At 39.2% G+C, this 25,144-nt stretch overlaps 1 protein-coding gene across 2 annotated transcripts in view; it reads right to left on the bottom strand.

Moving 5' to 3' along the window:
• The window catches only part of PDSS2 (decaprenyl diphosphate synthase subunit 2), a 121,932-nt gene extending 96,833 nt beyond the window's left edge, over window positions 1-25,099 (bottom strand). Inside the window, exon 1 of one of the 2 annotated variants that reach the window (XM_054820212.1) lies at window positions 24,584-25,099. In XM_054820212.1, coding sequence (XP_054676187.1) covers window positions 24,584-24,810 — 227 coding nt within the window. In that variant the 5' untranslated portion in view covers window positions 24,811-25,099. The remainder of the gene's footprint in view (window positions 1-24,583) is intronic. The other variant, XM_054820213.1, reaches the window with a different exon arrangement.
• Between the last annotated feature and the right edge of the window lie 45 nt (window positions 25,100-25,144).

The following is a 25,144-nucleotide window of genomic DNA, read 5'->3' on the forward strand; positions in this document are numbered from 1 at the left end:
ACAGATTTATAATATAGCTGTATATTTCTCAGTTTCATGACCTTACACATTAATTGCAATGAGGTCGTGAAATTCCTGGTTTTCAGCTACATTGGCACGAATATGACCTTCAAAAATTTGCATGAATTTCTGGAAGTGACTTGATAGTATAAGCTACGAATGCTTCAACTGGTTTCTCAAGCTGCAGTGACCAAGATCTCACTGCAGAACACACAGCAAGGAAAGCACTTACCATTCAAATAAAGAAAAAAGCTCCTACTGGCATTTTGAAAGGGAAACTTCTGATAGTGCATTGCCACAACAGCTACCTCAGCACTTGACCGAGAGCTAACTTTGTTAACGCTATCTAGAGTACTTTCAGAGAAAAGTAACAAAATTTATGAATTTACAGGGCACAGAAAAACCAAGCGTCTCTTAAAACTGGGTATTTCTTTGTTCTAAACTTTAAACCTGGAGCACTGAATCCCCAATTCGGTGGCCTCATTGGGAGTCAGTGAAGAAAACACACTTATGAAATGAAACCACTTCCATAACTGATAATAAAAATTACACAAGTTTAAAGAAATAAATATGATACTTAAGATGCAGTTCCCCCAATACCACAAAGCCAAACAAAATTAAAACTTAAGAACTTCACTTTAAACACTCGCATACATTTCGACACTACACATATACAATTCAGCTTCGTTTACTCAAAAGGAAAAAAAAAAGGAAAAAAATAGTGCCGCTGATACACAGCTACTGATCCCTTTTTATTTTTGGGACTGGTCCTAAAGCTGTATGACTGTAAATTACTGAAGACTCTGTAGCACAAGACCCAGTAGATGGGTCCTGAACTTCACCTCAGATTTACAGCAGGTGACTATCACTGCTGCTACAAGCTTTGGCTTGTCCTTCTTCGGTTTACCCCCAAATCCTTGCCCCCCCCCTTAGTAGCACAGGATGTAAACACAAAAGCAAGTTACTAACGGTTAAAAAGTTACTACTCAGCCAAGCTGTGATTCCTGTCCACTCTTAGCCTGAGGCAAATCCAAGGTAATTAGACTGAGGTTAACCTGCAATGAGAAAAGGTCAAGCTACATTGCATTATTTTGCATTTGCTTAGGGCTAGGTGAATGTACATTATTCAGTGTTCCCAGCTCATCTATGAGCAGTAACCTGACTGCACACCCTTTATAAACAATTCTGGTTTTAAGACTCAATCACATGTGTTGAGATACTGGCAGCATACTGTAACTATACAACATTGGCAATATAAAGGACAGATCCTGAAAATTTAGCACGTGGTTTTGCTTTTGTGGTCCCCCCACACCCCCAAAAAAGTTACTATTGTGCAGCTAAATACATGTTAAAACCATGGAAGGAATTTACAGCATTTTCACTATAAGGGCCACTGAAAGTCTGTGGGCTTATGTGCTCACCTCTTCTCATGTAGGATTTAATTTTTTTTTTTTTGTGAAATAGGATACACAAATGGTGCCATTTTTGTAAGTGTAGATTACTATTTAAAGGAAGATATTCCTACAACCTGCATCCAAATGAACACCCAAATTAATTCCATGAAAGCTTGGAAAGATCCAGTTACTTACAGAGAACAGAATTTTTTCCATAAAAATTTAAACTCTACCAGATCCAAATGTCCATTTTATAAGTGTTTTAATGTATATGGATCCATACATGTCTTTGGAGCTCTCAAGATAAGCACAGTAGTCCACAATCAGGAAAATCTCCTCTGCTCCTGGTCAGAGCTCTTCACTTTTTTTCTTTCGGAAAGCTGTTGCAGAAACCTTTGGAGCAATATGCAACTGTTGAACAGCAGAAGGTGCTGCAGAAAGAAGGGAAGACAAATGGAAGGAGAGGAAGAAACAAAAAAAAAAAAAAAAAAGGTGAGGAAGCAGAGTAAAAGGTGTCCTAACAGAGTTGATTCCTTCTCTCCAAAAGGCACTTGACTTCTATTGGAAGTTATTTCTTTTCTCAAAAAAGCAGCAAAACATGATCCCATCAGGCCACAACTCTACAGTACAGGGTCTCTTGGAGGGTTCTAGAGAAAGTAAGAGGAAATGGGAGTGCCTCAATTTACATTTTAACTAGGAATGCATACAGGGAAAGCTCCATTCTCTCTGGCTCCAGGGCTTTTCTTGACTCCTGGCCACAAAGCAATCTTCCACTTTTATCAGCTGGAGCTTCTCTCTTTAGCTGAGTGAAAGCTTTGTGTCAGGAGAGTGTCCCTACACTAGAAAAATGAATTCACTTTCAGGACTTTCACTACCAGCAAGATTCCTGCAGCCATGAATAGAGTTAAAATAACAAAACAAAAAAGCCTCAGCTAGTTAGTTCTTTCTTTAACAAGAAAAGAGAAAGAGGGGAGAAAAGGTTCAAAGAAGCTAGGAGATGAAACCAAAACCCTGAACCCAAAGTTTTCACGGTCTAGGCAGGCTCTTTCACTGCCATGAAAGGAAGAATAATAATTGATTTTTGTCAAATTATCTTAGGAGTGTTAAAGAGAAAAATCTTCTATCTCCCTCTATGCTCTTGCTTTTGAATAGAAATATCAAAATGTTGACTACTTAAGCTGCAAGGACATAAGAACCCTATCGTATGGATTTTTATAAATGTCACTTTATTCACTGCAATCCAAGCACAGAACAAGTGATGACTATACATGTATAGCTAACTTACAAAACTAATTATCAGTCCTAATAACTTCTACAGCAATCCTCTGAAGTTCTTGCATATAAAGGGACATAGAAAGAAAAACATTCACACAAATACCTTAACATAAATTTGGTGCCCTGCTAATATAAAAGTTTCCAATAGCTGTAAAAATACTATCCTGAGAAGCGTTTTAAGTTTTGCTCTTTGGTTTGCCCAGTAGGTTCATATCTTAATAACTGACATGATGTGACAGATATTCAGCACGACGTGTGAGGATTTAACTACGCCATTCCCATTGTGAACAGGAACTCATTGTTGCACTCTTGCAGGTTGCACTGAAAACCTTCCCCACCGCGTCATTGTGAAGGACTAATCATGTCACTTAAAACCGAGAGGAAAGCTCTTCTAATCGAGGATCAACTTTGGCATCTGCTTTTACTCTTTCATACTAATGCTAACCTTGCTTTTCAGTGCGCATGCATTCATAGGCAAATTCTTTTTGAAGAAAGTAATTCAAATTAGAGGAGAACTTGGGCCAAAAGTACATACGTTTTCATTACAAGAACTTGCCTAATGGCATTATTCTCTTCTCCACAGGCCCTTGGAAATCAATTACTGAGAAAACGCTTTATACATAAATGTTCAGCTAAAGAACAGTACATGACACTGTTTAGCATCCACCTTTAAACAATGAAACATCTTCTCCTCTGCCCAAACTGCTCTACTGATCTCAAACTGTTTATGATTCCTACTTAGCTCTTAATAAGCAAGAACAAATAAATACTGATTTCTGTTAGACTTCTAAAAGATTTGAATGGACAATTTTTTTAATGAGGCAGAACTGATGTCACATACTACAACCTGCTGTTTGAGGCTTCCCTTTATCCCTGCATGCTTTCTAAACACCAATAATATTCTAAATCAAGATGGAATCAAAATAAACAAGACACAAATGACAATGAAAGCCAGCATTATCCTGCAGATTAAAATACTACTGTTACAAGAAATGGACTGATGCTTCTGTATGGAAACATCTCATTCCAGATGCTCTCGTACGAGCAGACATTTGCCTTTCAAATGTGCAGAATGAGTAAGTGCCCAATGGCAAACTTCCCATAATTTGTTCATTTAGCATCAGCACCATTTCCAAACACCCTTGCTTTTTGGTAATGTGTGATCTACATCAGAAGTTCGCTTCCATATTTTATTTTTCATCAAAAAAATGATAGAATAAAAAGGCATAGTATTCTTAAGAGAACTCAAGGCCAGCAGTCTGCTTGTTTAACGTGCATCTTGACAAAGTCTGTGCACTTATAATACAGCTAAGGTTTCTATTTGTTTTCTTTCCTCTGGTGGCTCGTAGGAGCAATAATTCACTTCAGAACTTTAGTTTTGGTCTGGCCCAAGCAAAGAACTGATTCAGAAATTGCAAACTTCTTACAATTCTGAAACATAATGCTAGATTAATCAGGCCAGAGAGGCATAGACTTTCAATCACATGCACACATAGTTCTATTACAGCTTTTTTTTTTTAAACAAGCAAAAGCTTACTAACAAAAGAAGTCCTTACAAAGGAAGGCCTTTGCCTCTTCCTATCCCTGATCCCACTAGAGTGTTTCTTTCTTGCTTTCAGAAGCTCACTGTAACAGCCTCATGAGTAAAGACACTCTTTCAGTACTGAAGCCGCTTTACTAACCCAGCCTCTGGTGTGCAAGTCCTGGTGTCCCTTCTGTGGTAGTGCATGTATCTGGGGGAAAAAATCCACTCTCTTGGGATTAAAAGAATCTCTCTTGATTCAGGATTTCACAACCCAAAAGTACAGGACCAACCCTATCTGCCTGACTTTCCATCATATGCCTGATCACCACTTCTGCAGCAACAAAGTCCTCAACGGACCTCTGATCTCACTTCAAAAATCCTTCCCTCCCATATCCACTTCCCCACACTGATCCAAGGACTCCTTCAAATAAAGTGACTGCTGAATTTTAGAGATTCACAGAGCTGAAGTAGTGATGCCTGTAGACCTGAAACACTGTCAGCATGCATCATTCACCTCCCTCTTGCATAGCTCCTCAAAAAAGTCATCCATCAAACTTACTTTAGTAACATGGGACAGGATGCCACAGATTGTGCTTTCTGAAGCATTCATTTCCCTATGCTCATTATAAAGGCTGTCCATAGCCACAAGCTCAGGTACAGACCTTGGCAGAGTAAAAATTAACTCCTGATAAACATGTAAACACACAGGCTGAAATTTTTGTCCCAAGTCCAAGATACTCCAAAAATTTACATGGTTAACTTTCTGTGTACAACAGACACCTATCAGAAAACTGAAGACTGAAGAGGTCCTTAGTCCCAAAGGGACCTACCTCTCTGGTGAGAGATGAGTCCTGGAGAACATTCTGCCATGTATGATTTTCACCTCAAAGGGCTCCAGTATGCCAGAAAGCACAGCAAGCAGCCACAGCTTTCCCCTTGCTGCTTCCTGCAGCTTTTTACGCATGCTGAATCCCAACCAACAAGTATCCTGAAGATTAAGGACCAATACCTTAGCTTGCTGTTCTGCAGAAAGTCAACACAGAAAGGAAGATCAGATTCAAGCAGTGGCAGCCAGTGCTGCAGAGATGACACACAAGACCCTAAACCAGCTGGAGCTTCTGAGGAACTGCAGGCTTCGTGCCCAGGAGTATCCCATTACAATAGTCAGGGGGAAAATGATGAATAGGTAAGTAATTGAGGTCAGGTCAGCTTCTGACAAGGGAGAGCTTCCCGTCAGCGAGAGGCAAGAGAAAACATTCCTTGTGAATGCTAAGCTCTCACAGAGCAGATGGGAACACTCCCAGATGTCTTGCTGAAGCCACATGCCAAACAGAGGGAATGTACTCTTCAACAATGGCAACTTCGTAAGGCTTAACTGTGATGGTATCTGGAAAATTGTTATCACCTCTATCTTGCCTACATTTGGTTTCAGCTTACACTCCCCCCTTCCCAAAACACCAACTTTGATTCTTCTTGGTTGTTATTTATATCCTTTCATGTATACATCATTTGTCTATGCTAGCATGTGCATTTACACTCAGCTTGCCTACTGGTCTGCGGAGAAAGTAATCATTTTCTAATAGCACAAAAAAAAAAAAAAAAAAGACCTAGCAGGGGAGCTGCAGATTTACATCATTATTTCTGACATGCACCTTTACATAAATGCTGATGGAAGGAATATTAGGAAAATATTTAAGGTCCATTACTCTTCTCTGAGGAGACAGCTTTCAAAAAGGAAGCAGAGCCAAAGGGCCAGTCATCCCAAAAATGGCTCATAGTGGATGTATGATTTTAAATAATGGATATTTCTTTCAAGAAGTCTATAGAAAGATAGCTTGGTTAAGCCACCTGCTATTGCAGAAGCAGAAAACAAAACGTGGGGAGGAACCTCATGACGCAGTGTATTCCCTACCCAACAAACCTAATGCTGCTTACAAACTGAAAATAAATTGGCATATACATTGTTATGAAACTCAGCATGACAAAGAAATTGTGTTTCATCAGGTTTTGTAAGAGGTGACACTTTCTTGTTTTCTTATCAGACACTGCAAACTGCCACCCAAATTTCTGTTCCCCTACTTTCCCTGCCTGCTCCAGTGATAGTCCTGCAGATGGCACTAGGGGCTAAGAAATTTCTTTCATATTTTTCTTGTCGGAGGCCTTTTACGCTTCTTTCATTTCATGTTCATTGAATTGTATTGCTTAGGCAACTTGATTATTTCAAATCTATAAAATTTACCCTGTCCTCCTGCTGCACCTTTCAGGTGTCTTCCAAAATTTCAGAAAAAAATATCTTTATTAATCAAACACAAGGCATTTGTAATAGATAATATAAAATAATGGATGGCTAATACCATTAATTTAAATAAAATGGCACATTTTACAGAGGAAACAGAACCTGTTACCTACATAAAAGGCTGAATAACAAATAAATTCACATAGCAAAAACGTGACTTTAAACTTCGGATGGTATGATGTTGCTCCTGCTATGATGTAGCTCCTTTGAGATACCCAGAAGCTGAATTCATTCAAACTTCATCTTTCATGTCTTTTATGAAGCTATTCCTACAAAATTTAAAATTCACTGTTCCCATAATCATCTGTGACTTGATTATCTCACAGGATGCAGTAGACTCATCTGAATTGGAAAGATGCTTTTCTTCTTGCTCAGTGCACCTTTTTTAGCTAGACAGATGGTACAGCAGTTTCAGAGCAGAGTTAAGTATCTGACAAACAGCTGGAAGATTTTAAGCATCCCACTTACCCTGTCTGGGAGGGTAGGCATTCTCATCTCAGCTTATCTGAGATTCTTCAGACAATGTATTTAAAAAATAGCATTGAAATGCATTTAGTTCCTAAGGCAACTTAAACTTCAGAAACCATATAGAGGTGACTGGGCACGACCTTGGCTATCCTTAAGAGGAAAACAGATCTGTAATCTTCTCTTTTTGTGGCCGAGACAAAACTAGATGTTAAAATATTCAAGGCATATTTGACACCTATTCACCTCACAAGGGTAGACAGCCTGTGAAAGACAAACACGTCCTTTCCTGCACTGAGCTCTGTAGTAAGATGAAGTTGTGACATAGAGAAGGATCGCTCCTGCCCAACACATACAAGGAATGCCAACAGTTGTGCTCCCCTACTAACTCGATCCCCAAGTGAATGGGTAAACAGAGAAAATCTGGACACAAGCCTGAATTCATGGCTTGATACTACTCTTTGTTGTCTCTGTAGAACTACATTAATAAATGAAACCAATCTGTAGCAACAGCAACAGCAAAGGACAACTACAATCTGTAAGGCCATGCATCCATATTTTGGAATCAAGGAAAGGAACTGAGAATTGTTAAAGTTTTTTTTCATTTCAGCTGAAGGAGAAACTAGCAGAGAACTAGAGGAACCACATGACAGAGTTTAGAAGCTCATCTGCTACTTCAGACACTGGGGCAAGAGTGTCCTTACAGACTGCAGACACAAAAAGGGGAAGCAGTAACTTCTCCACAAAAACACAGCCTCACTGAGGAACTTAAATATCCTGCACTGAAAGAGAGTATACATTAAACCACCTACATCAGTGAGTCAGATCAGCCCAACAGAAGACAAACTGAAAATGAACATGCCTGTTTTTCCTCTTTTCCTGGATTAACAAATTACAGTATTTCACGGAAAGGCCAGACCAACACCATAGCCAATGGACAGGAAGGATAGACCTGTACAAGCACAAGCAGGGAAGAGAAGAGCGTGACCTCTCCCTCCCAGCAGCAACAGCCATCAGACCAACTCAGCTGCTTCTGAAACCACAATCCGAGACCCCTCTGGCCAATTCTGCTTCTTCCACTCCACACATTGAGCCCTAAGACACTTGTTAAAACTACTCTACTGCATCACTTAGCAGCCACTCAAACCAAAAAGATTTCTTGCTTGCTTTCAGAACTAAACTATTCAATAGATATTCTCAAATGAAAAGATAATTTTCAGTTAATAAAACTGTTTAACTGCCAGAAGTTTTCCCTGAATCATTAAAAACTCAAGTATTTAAAAGTTTGCAGAACTATTAGTAATTTTTGGGAAGATTTTTTTCCTTCCTCTTTAAAAAATTTTCTCCCCCAAAAGAGGCAATTAAAACTCAAATAACAATAATATGGCAATAATAAATATTTCTTATGTATTTATCCTATACAGAACAAGTGTTCTTGATACTAAACTGGTAAAAAAAAAAAGATTTGGTTTCATTTATTTCTGAAGTCTGGTGACTATATGGGTTTATAATTTTTGACACAGTACTCTGATACAAACCTCATTTGCCACAATATTCCTCAATTTCAGTACAGCTTTCATTTGTTCTTACAGGAAAAGGAGATTCACATTTCTTAGGGATTTTCTTGCTCTCTTTCATTTGCTACAACTTTTTTTTTTTCCCCTCCATAGAGCTCTTTTGAACCAGAAGATTAAGAAGCAGGAATGCAATGACTAAGGCAACAGGAGTAAGACTTTTCAGAACCCACTATACCCAAGAACTTCCCTTGTCAAAGGAAAAGCTTTACAGTTTTAATACCTCTATTCCAGAGATTCAAATTGCAAGAGTTGTTACAAGAGTCAATACAAGATTTCAGATGAACTATTAAATCCCTCAGCAAATCATGAAACTAAAATTGAAGTTACTTCACTACAAAATAGAAATATCTGGTGCAATAGCCTTCTAAGTCCCAACAGAATAGGAAAGCACTGACTATTCCTGTGTCCAAATACATTTGCAATAAGCTGTTACCATTTGCACACACAGACACAGCCATAGCTTCTGTATTACATCAAAGTTTTAATTAATAAAGGTTCTCTTTCCCTATAGTTGAGTACATTATTCACATACCTCTTCAATAAAAAAGTCCCATTGCATTCCTCTATGCATCATATGTTCTCTGAAGATTAGTATGAAAAATGCTAATTATTTCCAATTTTACTTGACAGGTATACATTGAAAAAAGGCTGTCAGACCGTGGATGCACAATACAGATGTGCACTGCAAGACAAATAAAGTCCATGTACTGCTGTCCATAAGGGGAGCTGCTAGTCCGTTGAACTACATCTTTCTGTTGTTTTCAATTTAAAGTGATGAAAAGAGCATACACAGTGCTTAGCTTTTAAAAGTACCGCACAGCCGAAAAACCTATCGAAACCACTGGAGCGCTCTGGACACAAACTGGAATCGTTTCACACGTATTTCTAACAACCTCACCGTGATCAGCCCTTAGTGCACACACGCTCCATCTGACTCCTTTAATCTGACTTCTGTAACACACTCCTCTTACTTCTTGAAATCTGTGGGTTTCTTAGCCTTCTTGACTCCTTCCCCTTTCATTAGCTGTTTCTCTAATAATTATAGTGGTAACACTCCAATTCCTCACTTGCTAGGAAATCTGTCAGGACCCCTATCCTTTGCTTGAAAAGCTACCTTGCCCCAGCTTGGCATGCTTCGTCCAAACTGCCTGGCATTCTTCTTGCCATTATCAAGCAACCAACTGAACCTTACTTCTGCCAAAACTGAGGTCCAAACTTCTTTCCCAGACACCCTTACGCTTCCTTTCTTATTCTGTGTAAAATATTTCAGCTGTTAATTGAATGCAGTATAATTACTAGCAAATTAAAAGAGATAAACGTCACTTGAAAACCAACACAAAAAATCCCAACCACAAAACAATGAAAAGGAGCTGGGTTTCAACACTTTCATCAGCAAACAGAAATCTTCATCTAGTGCATTCAGACCATTTGCCCCAGGCAAGCAAGACCTCTGCATGATATGTCATCATTATTTTGTGCTTTAAAAATCATCAGTAGGGCATACATCCTTAAAATAGCACAGAATATTGTTACCTGGAGATTACTTTCTGCCTCAGTCTAAAAATGTGTTAGGACTACTTGTACATGAAGCAAAAAATAAATCAATCAGGTTGGATGTAATTTTCTTTACATATGAAATAAACGAAGACTTTCTTTTTTTTAGTATCACAAGATACCAATAAAAAGTTCCCATTTACTTGGCATCAAGAATTTCAACATTTTCTGTAAATAATGTTTTCACTACTTCAAACTGTTCCTGTATTTCAATATTAATAACTTACAGTTATACTGAATTTGTAACAACCAAAGCAATCTCATATCATTTGTAGTAAAAAAAACTAAGCATTTTCCAAGTTAACTGCAAGTAGTGTTTGAATGGAGGACTTCACAATAGCTAATGGTAAAAATAACAGTAACAAAAAAACCAAATCAGCCTACAACACTGAAGTATATCAATTGCACATCATCATGGGTGAGTTCCAACTACTTGCTTCCTTGGGTACCCAACTACACAAAAAAACCCAAACTTCACAAAATGCAATTACCCACATTTACATTTTTCATGAACTTTTCTGTTAACATTCCAGCTCTTGCACCCTGGTAAGCATTGGCTCCAGGCTAAGGCACTTTTTTTTTTTGCTTCCTCAGGGGAATCGCCACAGTACAACAGAATGGGAAGCAGAACATTCACATTCTCTAACCTCAAGGTATCTGGGGTAGTATGCTCCTGCCAGGCTTCTAAGCCCATATCCCTAAATGGTGCTACGCACAGAAAGTTGCCACAATTTGCCCAGAAAGAAAGACTTGCCGAGTCACACAGGCAGATTGAAGAACCCAGTCTGGGCCTCTTACGTGAGAGGCTAGCACTCTGTTGAGCATTAAGGGGGAGAAAAAAGGTAAAAAGGTAGCCCAGAGAGCAAACCAAATTCAACAGCTGAATTCATCTAACTTACTATCTTGTCCTGAACAGATACCAAAAATGAAAATACGAGAGAAAAATTATAGGACAAACACTTTGGTGTCTACCATTGGCCATGGGCACTGAAATATGGTATTCTGGCAGATCACAGAACCATAGGATGGTTTGGGTTGGAAGTGACCTCAAAGACCATCTAGTTCCAACCCCCTGCCATGGGCAGGAACACCCTCCACTAGACCACGTTGCCCAAAGCCCCATCCAACCTGGCCTTGAACACTTCCAGGCATGGGCCAGCCACAACTTCTCTGGGCAACCTGCTCCAGTGCCTCACTACCTTCAGAGTGAAGAATTTCTTCTAAATATCTAATCTAAATCTACCCTCTTGCAGCTTAAGGCTATTACTCCTTGTCCTGTCACTGCCTGTCCTTGTAACCAGTCCCTCTCCAGCTTTCCTGTAGGACCCTTCAGGTACTGGAAGGCCACAATTAGGTCTCCCCAGAGCCTTCTCTTCTCCAGGCTGAACAATCCCAACTATCTCAGCCTGTCTTCATAGGAGAGGTGCTCCAGCCCTCAACTTCGTGGCCCTCCTCTGGACCCGCTCCAACAGCTCGATGTCTTTCTTGAACTGGGGACCCCAGAGCTGAACACAGTACTCCAGGTGGGGTCTCACCAGAGTGGAGTAGAGGAGGAGAATCACCTCCCTCGACTAATATTATCAGGAAACCAAAAATATTAAGACTAAAAAAAAGCATGAAGAGGGGGAGATTCTAAAAGTGACTGTTTTAGTGATCTCTCCTAGAAGTTACTGTAAGAATGTTCTCACAAAAAAAGTCTTTGCTTAAGGCAATTTCCCCTCCCCTTTGATTCTGCTCTTCAACTAGCCTCCAAGAAAATTCTTTGAAGTAATTAACACAATTAAAGGCACAATGATGAAAGCTAACTTAAAAAAAAAAAGGTTTAATGACTGAACTCTTTACCCTACTTTATTTTATGAATGTATCTTTTATCGTAACTGAAGACACTACAAAATAAATTACAGCTTGGCTGCAATAGCCACACAAGGGAAAACACAATTTAGGTTTGTTATTCCCTCTTTTTCATAAATCAGTCTCAGGTTCAGTTTAAACACATGCCAAATATGACCTAAATGTATCACATCTTCAACAAGTAATCATATTTGAGAAGAGGAAAATAAGCACTGGTTCAATCTCCACAGCCCATAAACAACTGATAAGGTTACATTTTTATAATTGTATATAGTTATATACATACACCAGAAATAGTTTAAACAAGGGGAATACCTACTGAAAGCAGGATATGAAATTAACACTAATAAACTCGTCTCTGTATTTTGCCTATCGTCTACAAAAATTTCGTATATGCAGTTACCAACGCCTCAGTTTTACATCAAATTTCTGCAGTCCTCAACAACTTCACAAAGCAATATATTTCAATGGGTTTTAATCTTTCTCTTCCACAGCTGACAGGAAACTATGCTTCTGGTGATATCTTCTAATTGTCCAAGTTGTTCCCCGAAATGCTGGACACAGACCAGAAATCAAAACAGCAGCCTTGTTCAACAGAGCAGCATACAACAGCCCATTAGAGAATTATGCAGCAAATATTATCCTTCTCCACTGCTAACGTAGTAAAAGCTCCTCAGGGAAGAGCTTAACTCACCTGTAACTTAATTTAAAATTTAAACCCCCAAGTAATTAATTAAAATAATCTAGATCTCTCATGAAAGAATAATTCATCATTCACAGGGGAGGGGAGCATTTAAAATTATTCACATCAACAAATGATGACATTTTTGAGGTAATATAATGCAAAATTCCATTTTAAAATAAAATTACATCAGGTATGGAAACACAATAGGCTACCCACAGTTACCCTTCCTTTCACCATAACCAGCCTGCAGTTTTCCACCTTTTGTGTCTCAGTAGTAAAAATAAATAGATAAATATTCAATGGTTTATGAATTCGTAAAAGTCATAAATAGGGAATTTAGAGCTGAAAGAGAGCTAGATAGCTCTTTCTTCCTCTAACTCTCTTTCTAGAGCTAGACCAGCTCTGAAAGGTTTATTTAGCACTCAAAGAAAGAAAGGATTTCCCATTCTTGATACAGAAGTGTAAAAATATCTCCAAATTATTCATAATAAGGCAAAAGTTAAACATATATAAGGTTTGAGCATCTGCTGTCTTTAACAATATACATTTGGAGGTAGGGCACAAATAAAATTTGCACATCATCGCTTCCCAAAGCGGGGTGTTTTTGGTCAGTTGGGTTTTTTAAATGTGAAGTGTACAACTACATTCTTTCAGCAATTAGCAACACCAGTCACAGGTTTCATACATTTGCATTACATTCTATAGCATGGCAACATTCATTCCATGTAGATTCAAAGTATTAACATGTCTTCAATCTTCTTCAATGTATTTTCTTGCTTTCCTAATAATTATATTCATAAGAAAGGCTTATATTTGTTTGTCTCCAGATTTAACACATAGAATACAAATCTTTAAAGCATAAAGATACTATTTTATACAACATTAGAGACTTTTGCTTTCAAATTCCTTTGAAAAACAGATTGAAAAGTGTTTCATGAGGTCTAGTTATAGCAGTTGGTAAGCATTTAAGTTATTCATGAGCTTAAACAGATTTTTGTCACATTCTCAGGACAATGCTTCTTCCTCTCCATAACACTCACTATTATGGTTCCCTGTCTACAACTCCATTTATCATAGCCAGAGAAAATCAGGACAAAGGCTTAAATGGCAGATTTCCTAAGGCATACCAGTGTGTACATGCTTCCCAAACTGTTCAGTAAATAAGACTTGTTTACACAGAGCTTCACCACACGAGAACATGAAAACAGCTTTCAATATTTAATACCTACATGCACACCAAGGTAATCTGAAGCAGCCGTACCACCCAGAGACAATATATTAATCCAGACTTGATATTCCTAGCAAGGCAGTCACCTGGCAATTACAACAGAAGAGGAAAAGAGAGAGGAACAATTCTAGTCCTGAAGACATCTCAACTTCTGGTTGCAATGCATGTTTAATTCTTAGCAGTTATCTGAAAAAGTTGTTTTGGATAAATTAACTATTAGGAAGAATGGCATATCTGAAAGAATGCTGTGGACTGAGGATGAGACCTGTCAAAATCAGAAATCAAAGCCCTCAGATAAAAATATATGCAAAGGAACTAACTGCATGCACTAATCTTATAAAGCAGAACATCTGTGCAAGTAGAGCAAGATATAACCCATCACATTTCTGGATCCACGCAGACCCAGACACAAAGCTATGCTGCCAACCATTTACATTCACACAGTTATTAGACATATACTCCAGTGGCAAGCTGATTCCTTACAATAGATCTCCACAGTCTCAGCTGGCACTTGGGTAAGAAGGCATAGAGAGCGAGTCTGCCTCGCCACCCAGGTCACTCCTCCCGGCTCAGAGCCCAGTGTGCACGCAAGGTAGCAGAGGGATGCACGTACACCCACTGTGAATCTCACCGCTGCTCTGGGACGCGCTGAAACTTCACACCGCAGGCTGGCAACCTCTTGAAGTTTCATTCATAATGTTCTGCTACTAAAACTTAATTGCTCCCTGACAAGCCCTGGTAAAAGACCCAAAAGATTTGAGGGAACTCCTAAAGTCTTAAAAGTAGAAAAGTAAATGAGAAGGTGAATATTCAGTTAGTATTTTATTTGAAAACAAATTCAAACCAGGAAAACCTAACAAAGTGTCACAGGAACAAGGATGGCCAAAAGAAAAATAAATATATCCACACACACCCTCTTGAATGCACACTATGTGTTAGGACGTACACTCCAGCCCCACTCCTTCCCAAAATCCACAGGCAGCAATATGATCCCAAGTGATTCACAAACAAACAAGCCTATGTTTCTGTTGCTATAACATAATACTCTTTTTTCCTCTGATGTCATTTTTATAACTTTATTTTGGAATTTTACTATTTTAAAACTTGGTTACTATGACACATTATAGTCATTACATGGATTCATTTCCTACTTTCCAACTGGCAACTCTTTGTTTCAGTTTTATGAAGTTATATTATAGACAAAAGACACATAAAATATACTGTAAATTCTAATAGTAGAAACTCCTTTAATGCCTTCCATTCCTTAAATAAACATGTATTGGAAGAAGGGCTTCCCCCACAATTACCCTAAAGGTCTCTGTACTTCCAGCTTCCTCAAGTCTTCCGAGCCTTATTTCTGAAACGTCTTTTCGCATTTTTACTCCTATTGATAGATGACATCTGATTTCTTGCAGAGCCTGTCAATGACTCCCATGCTATCTAAACTTACAAATAATCAGAAAGTGACTAATTCTTCCTGTGGACAACAAAACATGGAGTATACACCCTCCCCGGTATTTCTGGCTTTAACAACCGAGGATCAAGAACAGATGAATTGATCTCTCTGCCCTTTACACTTCAGCTTCACCTCCACAAGGTAACACAGGTTTGGGGAAGACATGTTTTTCCTGTAGATTAATTTCAGTTACTGAAATATGTCATACCAGACAAATTTACATTCAGAAGTTGACTTCTACAAGAATGATCCAAAAATGAACTTCATAATGTAGCATTATCATCACTGAAATACTTTTAAAATATGCACACAGTATATCTCCCTCATCTTCACAAACAACATTAAATGAAAAGCAACTGGGAATCAAAAACAGGAAGGTTACTGGGATAAAAACCTTCCCAGTGGAAAAGATAAAAACATGGATACAGGCTGCATTGATATATCATAAGAACCTTTATTTTCTAGCCTATGAAAATATATCAATTTTTATCATATGAAAACATGGTGGCTCTGTCATTCAGTCTCAAAGCTCAACACCAATTTAACATGAACACAGTACATCTTTGGAAAAAAAAAAATCACTAACAAACATATATGCTAGCACAACTATTTTTAAAATGTGCAAGAGAGATTATTTTCCACTTATGATCACAAAGCTTTGCCTTGTGTATTTGACCTAACAAGTATTCCATTTAGCTCTTAACAACTTGAACTTTCTGTTAAGTTTGATTAAAAGCAGACTTACCAAATCAACTAATTATGGTGCTTCTGCTACTGGCTAATCATTCAGATGACAACCAGACACAAAGCGTGTTGGCACGGACCATTACCCTCAAATTGCCTTAATCGGGACTATGCATTTGCAGGATGGATCTACACAAGCACATCCAGTTTCAGTCACAAAGTAGGTCTGGGTCTGTAATACAGATTTATTTGTTTGGGTTTTGGGGTTTGGGTTTTTTTGGGGGATGTGGGGTGTGTTAAAGATGCAATATGTAAGCTATTTAAAGGACCAGTGAGAGCACAGAGATGCATTAATCCTTTGATTATGATTATTTTGCGGAGTGTGCTGAACAGGCAGTTAATGAAAAAGATAGCTGTCATTCCAGCAAGTTTGCACCATGAGTGTGAAGATCTAGAAAAAAAAAAATAATGGGAGTTGTTAAGAGAAATGATTTTTTTTAAAGAGTTCAAATTCTACAAAATGAATTAATTTTGAGCATATTAGCGGTAGCTATCAAGCCAATCAATGTTTATAGGACTGTTTAAGTAACAAATAATCAAAAATAATTTCTACTTGATCTTGAAGAAAACTCCTTCTAAAGGGAGGACTTTTTGAAACAAAGTGGGGATGGAGGCTATGGAGTTTGCTTGTTCATGTTTTTTAACTAGAAAAATAAAGCTGAATTGGTAGTTCCTAGGTATGGCTTCTTTCCCTAGCAGGGAAGAAGAAAAGAAGAACAAAAACTAGATGTTTGCTATACACTTTCATTCTATTAAGAAACAGAGGATTATCTGTAGGCCTGCCTTTGTTTTTCTCCAAAATGGAAAAGCAGCTACAGAGAAGAACCAACTAGTGCTATTTTGAAGAAAGGAACTGGCAGAACGAGAAAGCAAAATGGGGACAACCATCACTTGCAATTCATGTGGAACAGAAATGAAAGATGAATGCAAAAGCTGGAGCCCCTGATGCTTCTTTAGGAATAGCTAAGGATTGAAGAAAAGATGACTGTGGCTCACCTGAAGAACCTCCAGCAGGCTGAACAGGTCCTAGAGTTTCTCAGTTAAGTCAGGTATTGAGGCAAATTTCTAAGCCCTATCTATCATTATTAGTAAAATCTAGCTAGTTCACAGCATGTGTTTGATAAAAGCTCACGTATAATGAGCCTCACCAGTTTTCCTATATGATCAGTTCTTTCCTTAAATGAATCTTTCAGACAGCGAGAGAGAAGAAAAAAAAATTAAGCTAAAGTGATTGTCAATGCCAGAGAATTGGCAGGGACAATTCAAGGACAGCAAAGCAGCTGCTACAGATTTTAAACTTAATTTTTGTAATAGATCCGATTTTTAAATTCATGGTGTTCCTTCATAGTCTGTCAGGTTTGTCTCTAGCAGTAGTTCCTTTAGGGCAAGCACTGCAGACAGTCTGTCTACCCTGAGGGAAACTAAGACACTCAGATGTGGGGTGAAGGAAAGATATTAATAATTTAAGACTGCCACCCCTAGGAGAAAGCAATAGCGAACTATCTAACTCCCGAGCTGAGGTTTGTCCTTTGTGAACTTTGTATTTTCCTGAATAGATTTACAAAGTGCTGTAGAGGATACAGCATTACCCATGGTTTTTGGGGGAGTCCTGAAAATGCTCATGGTGACTTGTTAACGGTGTCTCCTGCCACTGCCAGGGCCTCCAAAACAAGAAGAGAAGTCAACTGGGAGGCAGCATCAACAAAAAAGGCAGCAGGGGGGGGAAATATCTCGAGTAGGGGAGAACACCTTTGGCAAGCTACAAAATACAGGCCTCAGAAAGAGTAAAAGCCCTAGGAAAAGTACTTTTTCTTGTAAGGCAAGGAAGTTAACTTATCATAGACAAATAGAAGATTCACCAACAAAAGAAAACCATTTCCAGTGACCAAAATATGACTTTTGATACTCTATGACATCAGTTCTCATTTGCACTCTATATAAAGGCATATTTGGTAACCCTCTTCTGGGTTACAGAAATAATTATTTTGAAACTATTTCCACTTAATCAGTACTTTCTTCCTGTGTAGAGCAAACATTGACGTAACAGTCGTTCACTGGTAAGTTAAACTTGGTATTCAATATTCACATGCATTATGAATCAACTGTACTTGAAAACAGAAAAGATGTGAACTTTAAAAATTACCTTTATTTTGAAAAGATGTTTAGGCTACTGTGTGCCTCAAGTAAAATCAAGTTTGCTGTAGGTGTGGTATACTACATCTTTTCAAGACTGACTGGCACTTGGTTCTGTTCATTATACATTCAGTTTCTTTTTCTCACGCTTGAAACCCAAGCTTAAGAAATCCCAAGGTCTTTCCTTTAGTCAGAATGACTTGTACATTAAATTCTGCTGAAATCTTCTGACTCATATTCCCTATAAAACATACTAGAAATTATCAATATCAGGACAGTGTATTAGTTTTCATTGTAAATAATTCTATCAGAAAATCCCAAACAGCATCATCACCTACTGAATATACTTCATTTACTAAGACCACCCTACATGCTGAAATAATACATTCTTCTTAAGCACAGAAACCTGAATTCAACGTGGCTATTTAAATGAGAATCATTGCCAAAACCAATTATTTAAATGCAAGAGAATTAAATTGCAGCCTAGCTTTTGTACATCCATATTGCAGATTTGCTACTTGATCCTACTTTGCTTATGGTGGCAAAATAGTCAGCAAAATTAGGTATTGTACCATATCATTAAACATCCTTTGAATAAATACTTCCACACAGTGAAGGCCACAGGTACAAGGAAGAACATGGAAGGAATCAGATATAGAAAAAACTTTCAGTCCATATATGAACCTACAATAGTTTAATTTTCTCCATGCCTTTTTACCTGCCAAAGTTAACTTTTCTACTCTTTGTGAGTTAATTCAGCCAAAATACACAGGAAACTGATTTTCTGTGGCTAAGAATGGTTTACTCAATGGTGAGTATGGTAACAGAAATCTCTAGGGAGTACCAACATGTATACAATACATAACATGATGAAGGTTTTCGGAGTTACTACTCAAGTCTATCAAAACAGACTGAAAGATATTCACAAATCCTAATTTAGTTAAGAGAGACCAGCCTTTCTTCAGAGAGAGGTTTCTTGCTGAGGTGAGTCAAAGCAAGAATTTAATTCCAGTGCTTCAACCACAGCTCCCCTGAGAGTACCTCTGTTTCCATCAGCTGTACAGAATGCTTGGGGAAACAGTCTTCCTGGACAAAGGCAAACTTCCTACAACTACCAGTATTTCAGTAATTTTGCACATCGTATCAAACATATCAAGCAGCAAAAATATTTCTGCCTTTCAGACATCACTACTAAGACTTTCTGCAAAGGTGCCCTGCATGCTAGCTTTGGTGGCCAGTGCTTCCAGAAGTCCAATGGTAAACACAGTAATGACACAACTGCTACCTCATTGCTAACCTCACAGGCATTGTGACCACGGTTATAAAAATCACATCTCTCTACCACAAAAATATTTTTTTACAAAGTATTACAGCAGGCTGAAAAAATAATAAAATTCAGTGAATGCAAATGTGTGTTAACTTCTGATCCAGCAACAGCAGAAGAGGGACTTTATGCCCCCAGGGTCCATTACAGATTAGGTAACTCACTAAAATTTAAAAGACTGTAGTAAGTTTTAGTTTTAGAAGCTGTAAGTTGACCAGACCCTCTGCTTGTGACTTTGAGCATCCAGCTGCTGGCTGTTTTCAGAGAAAGTTACCTCATTAGCCACTGCCAAGTAAATAGACACTTTCATTTTTCTAACCCAGAAAAAGACCCAATTCAATTAACATTTTGAACAAGTTGCTTAAAACCTATTCATAGTCAATCACAGCACCTACAATTATAAAAAAGGATAGCTTTAAGGTCAGCATTCTGTTAAGACAAAATGTAAATTGGTCATAACAATTCCATCCGCAGCAGGTTGTAACAAATCCCTAGGTCTACACTGAAATCAGTCACCCACGTAGGAGAGCAAATGCACACATCTGTAGTTACAAGATATGTTACTGAGCTAAGCCATTTCAAGCTCAGGAAACCAGTGTTATTGGACATTTTAACCAAAAAGCATGTAATCTTGAAGCTACTCTGGATTGCATTTTATGTTCGGTGCTTAAAATGTCTAGAGATCTACACAGAGCTGGCTGCCACAGAACAAAACCTGGTCTATCAAGGCTTTTTATTTCTGTAATAATCCAGGAAAACTGTAACTAAGTCTACTTAAGCATTTATCACCAACAAACAATTTTGACAGAACTAAAATATAATCATTCCTCCCACATGCTAATGACAGAATGGTTAGAGCTAAATGGTATCCCATAATAATTTTATGCGTATGAAGTGTTCCATTTCATTTAGTGATATTATAAAAGTGATGCATTGGCCATAATGTTTACTGTTTACAATTTGCAGCAAGCTATACCCTTCTCAAGGGAGATTAAATAATCAAGAAAACATTATTCACCCCATGTATTTGAGAAAAGTAGATAGCTGCACCAATTACAGATTCTTTCCTATATGAAGAAGGACATACACTAGCCTAGAAAGGAGGCGGAAAGAGAAGAGAGAAGACTGCAGATTTGTTTGCTTCCCAACTGAAAAGGATGTCATACATTCATGCATTGAAAAAATTTTCCTTTAGTCCAACAAAGGCTGAAGAGCAAAAAAATTTAAATGTTAGCTTTGAAAAGCTGCTGAAAATACTTCATTATAGGGAAAGAAAATTGAAAGCTCTGAAGAACCATACAGTGACTCTCAGGACTACAAACAGAAAGATCCAGATTGCAATTTTGTTTCCAGAGTATCCATTAGAGGTGAATATTTTAATAATAGCATTTGTTTAAAGTATTCTTTATTAATATTGCTTATGCACAATTTTCCACTCAAAGATCACAGTGATTGATACAGGTTGTAATGAATGAAGTGTAACACCTCCAGAAAACAGATGCTCAATTGTTCATTTTACAGATAAGTAAATGCAAGTATGAAAAATTAAGTGACTTGCCCAAGTCAGAGAGCCAAAAGCACAGCTGTGAATATAATCCAGATACCCCAGCTTCCAATGATCTGTTAACCACTAAACATCAGCCCTTCTAAAACGAAATGTAACCTTTCCCTCACATTCTGCCTTCTTTCTAAGAAGTCTGGCAAAACTAGTACTGAGGATGTAGGATGTTCACTTCATGCAGTTGACTTTTAAGAAACAAAAAACTTAAAAAAAAAAAAAAAAAGATATAAACTTGACTTTACCAGACAGATTACAGAACTCCTCACTGTAGGGTTCAGTTACCCATCTCTGCCCTCCCAAGAGCAGAGTCAGCAATAGCTCACAGATTTAAAGCTGCTGGCCAGGCACTAGCTTGGTAGGAGGTATCAGGGTTGCACATCATCCCAGAAGAACACCTGCTGCAGTCCTGATTCATGGCAAGACTTACATCCAGAAGCTGCCACCGCCACATCCAAACGAGAGGAAGAAATGGATGGGATCGTCAGAGCAACATACACTGCCCCAGCAGCTGTTCCTCCACACGTCCTGTCTCACGTGGACAGTTATCTTTAAGCTGCCTTCTGTAAGGCTCTCAGCACAGGCTATGTGTTGCAACAGCCTAGTGACCCAAAGCTCAGCAAAAGGTTAAAAATGCTCCTCAGTTCTCCTGTTACACTAAAGGCTTTTAATGTGGTGGCAATTACGTCTTACGCCATCTCAGCTCAGAACCTATTCTGCACAGATAAAGCGGAAGGGTTTCTACCAATGCTTAAGAAACCCCTCATGGTCTAAGGAAGACTTCAAAGGCTAGCAAAGGATTTAGACAAGAAGGGAGGGTAGACACAAAAACGCTGATGAAAAAATGCCACCAAAGAAGGTTAAAAAAAATTAATATCTCTTAGAGATGACGGCAAGCAATCATAATTTGATTGTCACCACTTACAACCTCAAAAATAAATGAGTAGAAACTTGAGAAACAACACGTGCAATTAATCAATTTTACTGCACAGATTTTTCAGATGTTCCCACAAACAGAAAATCTCCTTAAGTGTTGGAGTAGACAGTATTTATGCACTCACAGTCTGAAAGATTAGAGTCACAGAACATATGAATCACTTAAGTTTTTTTTAAAAAAAATCACTAAAGAACATATTTTAGATACCCATGCTTTAAACATTTGCTTGAACACACAACAGTAAACCTATGTTACTTTTTAAGCATGGGTAATGAGCCAGAGATTTAACATGTTTTAAAACATGTATATCTAGTATTGAAGAATCAAGACCTGTTTCCTAAACTGCAATGGTAAGTCAGAGCATAGATCTCAGACCCAGAACTAAAATCAATCACATTTACAGTCAAACATACAACAGTCAAATATCAGAAAGAGATTATTAAGAAAAAAACAAGGTCAAAATTCACTTTATTGCAAAATCATACCATAAACCAAGGTGAGGTACAATTTGTGCATTGCTACAGGTGTACTAAAACTTGTTAGCAGGAAATTAACTCTTCTTATAATACAATGGTCAAGGCCATTGGAAATGCATCTGCAACAAAGCCTTTGGAAATACCAGTGAAGCCAAATAAGAACATCTAAAATAAGAGCACACTGTTTCGGTTTTATGTGAGTAAATACTGACTTTTGTTTCTAGCACAACGCATCAGGTTAGTAGTGTACTCTGAATCATACATGAATTTAAAAAATTAATGGATTCAATCCTGCTGACCCTGTGCATGATTATACTCCTACTGGTGTTCCACAAGCCACAGGCTTACAGAATTAAGCCCAAAGCAGCCTACTTAAAACAAGAGAAGAAAACCACCCCACACATCACAGCTCCACCACGAAACCTCCAACCACATCCCAGACTACTGTATTTAAACTTAATTCACAAATAAAGCAGCAACTACTACACATCGAACAGACTATCTAAAGCTACCACTGAAGTCCTCCTTCAGTGCTGCAGGTCTCTATGATGCTTCTGCGACTGCAGTGGAAGCTTAAGAGCCCGAATGCATTGCGCTTTGGTCCTGCTATTCCCCCCATTCCATCAACTGACCTTAAAGTTGGATCCAAAGGCAGAAAAACATTTTCTTCTTGTCCCTCCTCTTAAAAAAGAAACACAAAAATCTTTGCTAAGCTTATCATAATATCATAACCTGCATTTATAAACAATTCAACAAAATCCCCTCCGACAGCATTCTCTAAAGTCAGGTATTTTCCATTTTTATTAACAAGTTGATTTATTTCTTCCTGAAAAGTCTACTTAAAGCCAATGTCTAAATCCCTTTCCCTGATAATATGTTTCTTTAAAAAGCTATGTTCGTCCCCTGTACACCTTTTTTCCCACTCAACCAGATTTAGAGACAGAGAGTTTGAAAAACAAATCTTGGTTTATAGCATTACACCAGAATTACAGAGTTGCCAAGGACAGCTACAAAGTTACAATTTTTATTCTTTAAAAGAAAAGCAGAACATTTGTTTTGAACAAATGCTAATTTTTGGTTTACACCTATTCAAAAATACTGTGCATATTAAACTTGCATTCTATTAACATTGCTATATTTGCAGTTCTAGCAAACACAGCTCTATCAAACAAAAACCACCAAAACCAAAAAACCAACCCCACAACCCAATGCCCTTGGAAGATTGCAATTCTTTTTTTTAACTTTTGTTAAGTCTCTGGCATTTTATTGTTTAAAAAAACCCCAGTGCAAATCAGTTCTTGTTTTACAGTCAAAGAAAACACTGCCCAATAATCCCAACTTCTGCTTATTGGCAAAAATGTAAGTCTTCCATCACTTTGCCTTAAAAATTAAAGGGTGGGTAATCAGCTTAGCAACCCTAAAAATCTCAACAATATACAAAACCTCGCAACTCCCAGCTGGATATTTCAAAATGGAAAATGTTTTCTAAAGCTCTTAGTAACAAAATACACAGTTCAGAACAGTGTCATTTTGAGCTTTTAAGTTGATTAGTTCCTCCATTTTTTCCACCAGTTTCCTCAAAATACAGTCCTTAATATTAAAAAATACGTAACTGTTAGCGAAACAGCCACGCTTCTTCCATTATGAAGGGATTTTTTTGCACATCGCATGGGGAAACTCATTCATCGCACGTGGTATTGCAACGAAGCAACTTCTGAGTGACAGAGGATAACCGAAGGAAAACCTGTCGCAGCAAGGAAACGAAGATCCTGGAGCAGAGAGCTAAGCACCCACACAAAACCCCACGGCTCAAGGCAGGGTTCCTAGGGACATGGTGTTTATGGCACTTCCACAGCTGCTCTCGGGCACCTGCCACGGCCAACGCGCCCACCCACCCGAGGTGAAGCGATGCCGACCACCGCCAACGACCCAAGCCCCAACTCCTGACAACTAACGAAGCCCAAAAACTTCCCTCAAGTTTTGACAAGCCTCCTGAGGCCTGCCGGCAGTTTCCACCGCGGAGGCCAAGGCCGAGGTCCCTGCACCCCCAGGTCCCCCAGCCGGTGGGGCGGCATGTGGCTTCCCGCGCCGGGCCGGGTGCTTACCGGGCGGTGTCGAGCAGCGGGTGCTTGGTGCCCACCAGCTTGCGGACCTGCATGGCGATGTTGCTCAGCTCGTCGCTCAGCAGGCACCGCAGGCTCATGAAGGACGTCGGGTACCCCACGATCTTCTCGGCTTCCGACACCACTTGGCTCCAGGGCGGGCCGCCCGATACCAGCCCCCGGAGACCGCCGGCGCCGCGGCCCCCGCGACGCAGCAGGGCGCTCCACATTGCCCCCGCCGCCGTCCCGGGGAGGCCCCCGGCGCCGGCTCCCTCACCCGTTACTCGCCCCGGCGGGGCCCCGCAGACCAAACGGCCGCGGACGAGTTCCCCTCCTCGCTCGCTCGCTCGCTCCGGCCGGAGGCCCTCCCCGCACCCTCGCCGTCAGCGGCCGGGTCAGCCCCGGGTGGCGGGACTGCACAGCGGCCTCACTGCCTGCCCGCGTCCCCCCCGGCGGCAGGGCAGCGGCTGGAGCGGGCTCATTGTGCCCTGGGGGCTGCCATCTTTGGCGTCGCAAAACACGCCGGGCCGTAAAACGAGGGCGGCGGTCTCTTTCTTCCCCCTC

This window comes from Grus americana, chromosome 3, assembly GCF_028858705.1.
Source record: "Grus americana isolate bGruAme1 chromosome 3, bGruAme1.mat, whole genome shotgun sequence".
Lineage (NCBI taxonomy): Eukaryota > Metazoa > Chordata > Aves > Gruiformes > Gruidae > Grus > Grus americana.